The sequence below is a fragment of the Pyrgilauda ruficollis genome, unplaced genomic scaffold (assembly GCF_017590135.1).
Source record: "Pyrgilauda ruficollis isolate IOZ18807 unplaced genomic scaffold, ASM1759013v1 scaffold296, whole genome shotgun sequence".
Classification (NCBI taxonomy): Eukaryota; Metazoa; Chordata; class Aves; order Passeriformes; family Passeridae; genus Pyrgilauda; species Pyrgilauda ruficollis.
The window spans coordinates 82,452-92,399 of NW_024524333.1; the positions used below are offsets into that span (position 1 = coordinate 82,452).

Genomic DNA, 9,948 nt, shown 5'->3' on the forward strand with positions numbered 1-9,948 from the left:
GGGGTCAGAAAGGAGAAAAAAGGCCCTAAAAAATGACCCCCAAAAAAAAAAAAAAAAAAAAAAAGGGATGGGGAAAGTGGAGAAATAAAAGGGTCTCAAAAAAGGCATGTAAGAAAAGGGCCCCCAAAGAGGCATAAAATAAAAGTGGTCCCTAAAAAATGGCCCTACCTCAAAAAAGGGCCTCTTAAAAATGGGATAAAAAAAGGCCAAAAAAAAGACCCTATATAAAAAGGGCACCTCAGAAGGCTGGAAAAACAGAAAGGCCCAAAAAACTAAAAGGCCCAAACACAAAAAAGGTCCAAAACCGGTGGTCCAAAAAAAAAAATCCATTGGGGTGCAAAAAAAAGGGATTGGTCTCCAGGACAGGGTGCAAACAAACGTCCCAACTGCATCTCCCCAGGTGGGAAAGGGACCAAGAGCCTGACTCCAAATTCCATGGACACCCAGAGGTTCTGTGTGGGAGCCTGGTGGGTTGGGAAAGGGGTTGGCAAACAAAACCACCAAAAAAAATCTGATTTTTTTGCCTAAAATAAGAAATGGACGCCAAAACGGGCTGTTGGAGAGGTGGAGAAGCAGATCCTGCAGCAAGGACCACGCCACCTTCATTCCACGGATGAGGACGACACAAAAACCTGGACAGACTGGAAGCAAAGCGCAAAAATATGAAGGAACTCCTGCCCTGCTTCCTCCTCAGCCCAGCTCCTCCTCCTCTCCTCGGGAGGAGGCGTCCGGCCAGGAAACGGCGCTGGCCATAAATACGGGCTGGGATTCGCAAACCAGATGTTCTGGGGGAGAAGGGAGCACAAAAGGGAGGGAACAAACCCGCTCCAGAGGGAAATATTCCCACTCCGTGCTCCTCCAGGTCTCCATCCCCACCTCAGGATGGAGCACCCCCAAAACAGGGCAGTGTTTGGGGCAATTTTGGCCTTTTTTTGGCAGGGCCTGTTCCATCAGCACCACGCCTTCATCCCAACGTTCCTCCTCTTCCTCCTTCCCTGTGGATCATTCGTGGGTTCTCTTCCCAGTCAGAGCTGAGCCCATGGTCCCTGTGGGACCAAGTGCCAGCTTGGAATCTGTGACGCGGAGCCTTCGAGTCACCCAAGACACAAACTCAACCACATTCAACACACAAAATCCACCAAAACCACATCAGCCACTTGAGGCTTCGTTTCTCTCCCCCACATCATCTGTCCTTTGTCCCCGAACTAGAGAAAAAAAACCAGGATTTGTTCCGTTTTTTTGTGTTTTCAGAACGTCCAGTCTACAGAAAAAAAACAGGATTTGTTCAGGTTTTTTTTGTGTTTTCAGAACTTCCAGTGTCCTGGAGTTTCTCTGCAGCCTCAGGACAGGAACTGGGAAGGCCAAAGGCTGGAGCCCATCCTGCTCCCTCCTCCCTGGGCTGGGGCTCCAGGCTGATCCTCAAACCCCAAATCCAGTAAATTTTCCGCCTCCCAAAAGCTGAACCGGGTAATAGAGACATTTAAAATACCAAACCCTCAGGTCTGAGGCACATTTTTCCAGGGGGGGAAAGGGAAAGGAAGGCTCAGCTGTTTGTTTTGCATTTAAGCACACCATCCCAAAACAGTTCAAATGCATTTTTGCAATTCTTCCATCCGGCCCCCTCCGAAAGGGGAAGATTCAAACCAGATCCCTGCTCCAGAGCTTCCAGGACCGGCAGGGCTCCCGGCCATTCCCGCAGGTATGCGGCGGGGCTGGGGGAGGGGGACGGCTCATTGCTAAGTAAATATTGACTTTAAAATACGTTTTTTTCCCCCCTTTTCCCTTCAAGTCGGGCTATGGAATCACGAGGCATTCGCCTTCCTCAAACAAACAAAAAAAAAAAAGATGATTTGGAGAGGAAAAGCCTGGCTCTGCTGTGCCAGAGGTGTTGGAATGGCAGCTCTGGGCCATTCCTGGGACGGGCTCTGGCTGAATGTGGGTGCTCAGATGGGCCCTGGACAGGGTTCACTCTGATTCTCCCCCTTTTTGGAACCCCCAAGGAGACAACAACAAATCCAAGCAAAATCAAACCCCACCATCACCTCAGCCCCAGGTGCTTCTCTGCTTTTCCATCCCTGGTTTCCACCCGTGATCCCAGGGATGATGCTGGTGGGAAGATCCCAGACCTTGTCCCTAAACCCATCCTGGGGTGCAGGCAGGGCTGTCACCCCCCTGTCACACCCCAGAGGGACAGGCAGGATGGGCCCAGCACCCTCTGCTCATTCCCAAATCCCACCAGCACATCCCACTGCTCCTGTTCCACACATTCTCCCATTATTGCCCACCTGGTCACTCCCCACGGCCAGGGACACCCATCCCTGCCCATGGCACCTGGATTGGGAGCAGCTGGATCCCTGCACTCGCTCCCCAGGCTCCAGCAGCTCCGCCGCCTTCAGATGAAATCCATTAAAAAGGAAAAAAAAAAAAAAAAAGGAATAAAGGAAAGATTTGCATTTTAAACCAAATTCAGGAGCCGGGAGAGCCGTGCTGGAGCGCGATCCCCCCCCGCCCCGCGTCCCCTCCCGAGAGTCCGCAGCAGAACGAGCTGAAAAATGGCAGGAGATGGAGCCAGATGAAACGAAAGCTCCGGCACTGCCAGAACTGGGGATAATAATAATAATAAAAGAAAAAAAAAAAAAAAAAAAGAGCTGGATCATCCAGACTGTGGTGGGGAGGGGCAGCTCCAACCCCACAGCCAAGGGGGATTCAAGGGAGAATCCCGTTTTTTGGGTGTTATTCTTTTTGCAGCTTATCTGCAATTTAAATGGTAAAAAAAAAAAAAAAAAAAAAAAGGCGTGGAGAGGGAGAGGTAAAAAGGGGAAGAAAAATTTGCAGCCAGGAGAAAGGGGCTTAAATCCTCTGGGTGCAGTTGGATGGGCTGCAGCCAGCCCTGGCCTGTGGCAATCCCTGCCAGGGTCCCCGTGTCCCCTTTTTTCCTTCCTCACAGGATGGATGGGGAGGGGGCAGCAGGCCTGCAGAGCCCCCCCAACCTCCCCTACCTGCCCAGCCTTTATTCCCTGCATTTATCCTGGCAATAGGAGTGGGATGTTTATACCCTGGGCAGTTGGGAACCCAAACAGGATCCGTTGTGGTTATTTATGGCCTGTGGCTGGAGCTGATAACGCTCCCTCCAGAGCCCTGCCTGCGCTGGGGAATAAAGCAATTCCACAGGATAGATTAATAGGCATTTCATCCCGGCAGCTGGAAGGGAGGGAGGGAGGGAGAGGAGAGGAGGCTGCCAGGGGCTTGGTGGGGCAGGAGGGTCTGTGCTTCCTCCCGCCGGGCCGGGCATCAGCTCGCCAAGGCTTTCAAAGGGCTGGAGCCCGGCCAGAACCATTGGCCTTAATTCATTAGTCAACTCAATTTCGCTGCCTCCGCAAATAAGGACTTTGTCTGGGATGGGGAAACGGAGCAGAGCAGCTATTGTGCCCTGGGAGCGGGCAGAAAGGGCCCTTTGAGAGGACACTCTGCTGGAATAAAAGTCACTTTTATCCCAGAATAATTAGCATGCTCTGAGTACACTAATTATTCCGGCATAAAGGGACTTTTATTCCCGAGCAGAGCGGCCGCGCGGGGAGTTGCTCTGGATTCGGCTCCACCTGCCCGTGTGAACGTAGCCAGGGATGATCCAGCTGGGATTTGGGATCCTTTGGGGTGGCCACACCTGTGGGTCCTCACTGCAGTGCACAAGGGGGTCCCACCCCAGCCAGGGCAGGGTCACCCCCCAGGAGATGCTGGATGCTCCCAGAGGCTGGAGAACAGCAAGGCATGAGGACATGGAGAGCCAGACCTGTTTGAAGCTTTCAGGTCACCTCCTGAGGTCCCCAGGTCCCTCCTGGGTCCCCTGGGGGACCTCAGAGCATCTCCCAGCTCTGGGGAGCTCACGGAGCCACCATGGCACGGCACAATCTCCTGTGACTTCAAGGTCTCCCCAGGTATAACAACCCCAGACAACACCATGGCCCTGCCCTGCTCCTGCCACAGCTTTTGCCTGTCACCAATTCCCATCCCAGTCCCCAAAACCAAGCCCAACCAGCCCGTGGGGACACGGCTCCAGTCACCCAGCACAGCAAGCACGTGCTGCCGGTGAGGGCGAAGCTTTGGGGATTCCTGGACAGCACATCCTGGAAAAGCAGGTCCTGCACGGCTTCCAGGTGGCAGCTTCTCCACTGGAAAAACATCCCTGGCACGGTGAAATGTCCCATCTGTCTGTTAACCGGTACAAACGGTGAAAGAGGAATTGGCACAGCCGCCCCTGAGCTGATGCTGCGTCCCAGATGCCACCTGACCCCTTGGCATCTCCACCAGATGCCCTCAGAGGGTTCCTGCGGCTCAGCGATCCTGCTTTCACTGCTTTTAACCTCTGTAAGTTGCAGGGAAAGAAAATTTAGGATTTTACACAGCTGAAAGGGCGTAGGGATGGCATCAGAGCAGCTGGGGAGGGGAGCACGGCTCTGGTGAGTAAACCAAGCTCCAAATCCGCTTTTCCCGGAGGAAAACACGCTCCAGGCCGGCAGAGGAGAGGCTGAGCAAACCCATCTGGAAGGGCCGGGGGCTGCGGCAGGAAACGAGGCCTTGGACATGGGCACGGACCCAAGGATGCGGGGCCGGGCCGGGGCGGAGGCGCCGGCACCGCCCCGCTCCACGCGGCGCTCGCCCCGGTGCCCCGCAGCATCCGCCCCGGCGCTGGGAAAGGCGGCTGGAGCGGGAAGTATTAAACCCAAGTGCTTCCTTTTCCAAACAATAAAAAAGCACCACGATACCCGCCGGCAGGAAACCTTTCGCAGCTTGTCCCCGCGCTGGGAGGCGGAGGGGTGCAGCTCCCGGTGCATGGAGAGGATGGGGTCACTGAAAGCGCCGTGGTTTGGGGTGTCTGTGAGCACCCCCAAATGTCATAAATCATCTGGAGCCGCTCTCCAGGCAGGGACAGAGCCAGGGACAGCCCAGGGGTGGTGACACCGGCAGCAGGGGACAGGCAAGATGTGGCTCCAGTAGAGGCTGGAGCGGGTGGGCACACGCTGGCAGCCCACCAGCAGCACGCCCGAGGGCAGGGTGGGCACAGGGGCATCCTGCTGCTCCCCAGGGCCGAGGGTTTGTGTCCCTGTGCCACCCTTTAGGCCACGACATTCCAGTTCTGAGAAAATCAGCGGGGGGCAGCATGCAGGGCACAGGGAAGCAGAGGGAGGGGACACCAGGAGGGACTCGGTCCTGAGGAGCCCAGGGCAGGGACAGGGGTGCAGACACTCCTGCACAAGCTGTGGCCTCACTGTTGGCCATGTGTGACCCTGGAGCACGAGCCCGTGCCCACAAACAAAGAGCTGCAGGTAAGTGGGTGAGATTGATGCCATTCAAAGCTCTCAGCACATTTCAGTTTTTGCCTGGCAGCCCCCAGCAAACAAACCCGGCCATCCCCAGGGAGGCTGGGGCATGGGGGCAGCAGCAGGACGGCTCCCAAAGCCTCCCCCCGCTGGAATCCTCCTCGGCTCAGTCACCAAGGGATGGATGGCACAGCCCTGAGGCCAAGAGCAGTGACTCCTCTCCACCTCCGGACACTGCAGCCCCCCAATTCAGCAGCAACCCCCACACTCAACCCCCACCTGCCCAGGATGTGACCCCCAACACCTGCCCATCCTCAGGATGAGACCCCCTCCCCAATACCTTCTTATCCCCAGGATGTGACCCCCAACACCTGCCCATCCTCAGGATAAACCCCCCACCCAATACCTGCCCATCCTCAGGATGAGACCCCCTCCCCAATACCTTCTTATCCCCAGGATGTGACCCCCAACACCTGCCCATCCTCAGGATGAGACCCCCCCAATACCTGCCTGTCCCCAGAATGGAAAACCCAAAACCTGCCAATCCTCAGGATAACACCACCCAATACCTTCTTGTCCCCAGGATGTGACCCCCAACACCTGCCCATCCTCACCGTGGTCTCATTTGGAGAAACAACATCTGGCAAAAGGCTAATTAGTCCACTCAATTAAAGATGCAACTTTCAACTCAATTAGACTCCCTCCCAGACATCCACAATTCTCACTGCTGCCCCAATCCACATATTTTGGACATCACAGAGCTGCTCTCACCTTCCTGACACTCCCTGGAGCTCGGGATGCTCTTCCCATCCCTCCCCTCGGTGTCACTGCAAGCACAGTCCCACTGGAGAAGCTCAGAGCTGCCAGCAAGGTCATTATCCAAGAATTCTGCTGCCAACCCCAGGAGCTGTGCTGGGACTGTCTGTGATCCTGCACAGCATCTGCATGACTGCAGCTCCAGCCTGCTCCGTTCCCTGGCTCAGGAAGGACACTGGAGTCTAAATTTAGCCCTAAAAATGGTCAGACCACGTTGGGGAACGCAACCTCTCACGATGGAATAACATCCACAACATCCTCACGGCCCACCCTGTGTTTTTCCTTCAAAAATAAAGAGTGGCGCAGCAAAGAAAACAACAAGTTTGAGCCGAGTTAGAAAATGCTGAAAATATTTTCAGCAGGCAGGTCGGGCTGCCCAGGAGCAGCACGTGGAAAGGGCTGGAAAGTTCAGTCGGCAGCAAAACCTGGGCTGTAAATAGCTCGAGGTGGCCTTGGATTGCAAAATCCCAAGGAGAGGGGGAAAAGCATCCCCTGGAAAACAAGCTGCAGCCGGGGCAGATGCTCCGTTTGGGAGAGCCTGAGGATGGCAGTGATGGATGAAAACGTCCCCGGGCACTCAGCGAGGCACCATCGGCCACCAAGCCCAAGTCCCTGGAGAGAGATGTCCATGGGAACACAGCTGGACACGCTCCCTGGGAGGTGATGGAGATAAAATTCATCCCAAGCACAAGGAGGGTCCTGTCTGCCTGGCAAAGGCAGGACTGTGGGAAGGAAACAGGCTGATGCACCCGCTGCTCTCAGTCCAAGCCACTCCTGGTGTCAGCACCCACTCCAAGGAGCCCCTTCCCAACCTGGGACCGCTGGATTTATCCCAGTGGAGCCCCATGGGTGGCTGGGGTGAGCTGGGAGAGGATTCTGGGCTTGGCAGGCAGCTTTCACAGAGACTCAGGGTTCAGACCCCATCAGGGCTGGGAGGTCTGGGTGGCACAAGAAAGGATTTATCGGCACCAGGAAAATGCTTGGAGTGGATCTGGGAACTGAAATCATCCCCATGCCTGGAAGAGGAACCTCCTGCCCCATGACAAAGCCGCGGGCTCATTGTCGTGCTGACTCAGCAGGATGTGGCACATCCTGTGCGTCCTCCCCTCTCCCCGAGCACTCCGCGGCCCGAGGGCCCGGCCCTGGCTGTGATTTCTGTGATTTCGGGAAGCACCTCCCATACAAACCCTTGCTGGTCAAAGGACGCTTGCAGAACCACGCGTTCCTGCACTCTTCTGGAGAGGCTCCATCCAAAGGACCATCCAAGGGATTGGGACAGATCCCCAAAAGGCACAGCCAGACCCCTGGGGTGCTCTGGGGGTCACAAACACGGGCACAGCTCCTGGGTGGCCAAACCCCACTGTGGACACCATCCCCACGATCTGTCCCATCCCAGTGCTCCTGGGATGGTGGCAAGTCCTCGGCAGCAGGATCCCCCTGACAGCCAGAGCAGATCCCTCCTCACCAGTGCTTGTGCACCTGCATGAACCTCACGGGACACACCAGGCAGCCACGGGGCAGGCGAGTGCTGGCACAGACCCCAGTGCCCAATGTCCTCACCCTGCCACCACCATCACCACCTCTACAGATGCTCCCAGTTGCTGCCCAAAGGGCTCCTGGCCCTTACCCTGCCCACTCTCCATCCCCCTCCCCACCTCAGTGAGCAATGGGAGGTGACCTGGATGTTGTCACAACCTTGAGGGGCAGCCAGGTCCCTCCGTGCCCTCCTGGAGGGGGAAGGAGTCGTGGTCCTTGCCCAAACACCCCCATCTCAGGCAGCGGGAGGATGGATTTTGGGAGCCAACCCTCCCTCCTCAAAGCTTCTCGTGCCACCACCCCGTCCCCTCGGCTGACTCCAGGGCTGTTTTCAGGACCCCACCCAGCAGCTGGTTTACGCAGCTTTTCCCTTAATTTGTCTCTGATTTTCCACTCCAATCCTGCTGTTCCTGTGAGGAGAGGAGAGGGGAATGCAGCAGAGCAGAGCCTGGACAGCCCCACTGGGCAACCACGGGTCAGGCACGGGCTGGGGGCACAGAGGAACCACAGGACACCATCTGGAGCCAGCTCCACCAGAGAAGGATGCTCCAGGAACCAGGGCCTTGGAGGCACAGGGTGGTTTTGCTCCTCATCATCCCAACCAGTTCTTCACACCGGAGGAAAAGCATCACCAGCTGGAGCAGCCCCCGCTCCTTCCCGGTTCGCAGGCTCCCCCGGAGCACATGGAACCGGCACGGAGAGAACACGAGGAGCGAGTGGTGGGGCTGAGACACCGAAGGTGAGGGGGCTGCCACAGCTGCTCCCACCCCCACAGCGCCCACTGAGCCTCAGGAGCTTCGGAAGCGACGAGAAGGCAACGCCTCAGCTTCACCCCAAAGCTGGCACCGCTGCCAGGGACGCTCCAGAGCTGCCAGGGATGCTCCAGAGCTGCTCCATCAGCGCCTGTCATGGACAGGGAGCACTTGGAGCCAGAGGTCAGTCCTCTCACTGGACACCACAGCAGCGCCAGGCACCCCTCACGCCAGGACAGAGCCCCACAAGGCTGCTGGAAGCTCAAGTGTCCTGCTGGGATGCTCCATACAGGAATGTTGGACACACCTCAGGACACTGCATGGAGGAACCCCACCAGGTACTGCCCCTCCAGCAGCTCCTTCTCCTCCCAGCACCTCAAACCTCCACTGTTCACCTCCACTGAACCCAGAGCAGCTCCGGGCGTGTCCGTGCACGCTTAGGGAAGCAGCGTGTGCACACCCACACGTGTGCACACGCATGGGAACACATGGAAAAACACACAGGAAGACACCTGGGAACCCCTGGGAACACAGGGACACACAAGGGGACGTGCCAGACCACCAAGGTGGCAAGAGGGAAGTGCTGGACCAAAACACCCCAGCCACCCTCAAGCACAGGTATTTCCAAAACAGGAACAGGGTGATCCCTGCCTGCCCTCACTCCACTCCTGGGGTTCTGCCACCACAGGGCCCAGGGATGCCCCACACCACTCCAGAGAGTGGCAGAGGAGCAGGCAGACAGGAGCAGCACACCAGTGCCCTTTGCTCCCCCATGGAAGAGATTCCTCCCGCCCCACAGCTGGACTTTGTCCTCCTCTCCTCCAGGAAAAAGCAAAGAGCTCCCAGAGCTGCAAACAGAGGCCGTGAGTGTGAGGAATCGGCTCTCCAGACAAGGATGGGGATCTGCACCCTGCTCCCAATGACCTCCCGGCCTCTCCCAGGGTCCCACTGTACCCAGCTGGGGCAGTGGGAGACTTGCACCAGGGAAACCAGAGCCCAGCCAGGACCACAAGGGTTGAGGCACCAGCTCAGGTGGCACCTTGGTGGCACGTTCTGCCCGCTAACTGAGCTAACCACGTGCTTGTGGTGCCTCCACATCCGCCACATGCCTCCACATCCTCCCCACCCACAGCCTGACACAGCTCCCAGCACCCCGAGGTGGTGGGACAGCACCTCACCCCCATGACAGTCCCCAAAAGCGAGCCCCTCAGGAGGGGGACATGCACCAGGAGGAAAGTGTCTCTGCCCCACTCCAGCTCCTGGGGTGTGGAGAAGAGGATGGAAGAACTTCCCTCCAGCTCATCATCTTTCCGCAGCCTCGTTTCCAAAGGCAACGCAGCTTATGCAATGAGCGATGCCTCCCTTCCGCCCCCACCAACTTCTGGATCCGCCGGCTGCTCCGAGACACCTCCGAGCCACCTCCGAGCGGGGACCGTGCCTCTGAGACCTCGTGTCCCTGGAGGGGTGACCCCGGAGGGCTCAGCTGTTGGCCACCTGCACTGCCGAGCTCACCGGGAGGGTGCCAG

At 57.2% G+C, this 9,948-nt stretch overlaps 1 protein-coding gene across 1 annotated transcript in view; it reads right to left on the bottom strand.

The window, feature by feature from the left end:
- The window catches only part of LRP1 (LDL receptor related protein 1), a gene marked incomplete at its 3' end in the record, with an annotated part of 88,779 nt that extends 79,250 nt beyond the window's left edge, over nt 1-9,529 (bottom strand). The window contains exons 1-2 of the mRNA XM_041472679.1: nt 9,462-9,529; nt 6,090-6,292 (exon numbers count right to left, since the gene is read on the bottom strand). Coding sequence (XP_041328613.1) covers nt 6,090-6,292; nt 9,462-9,529 — 271 coding nt within the window. The remainder of the gene's footprint in view (nt 1-6,089; nt 6,293-9,461) is intronic.
- Between the last annotated feature and the right edge of the window lie 419 nt (nt 9,530-9,948).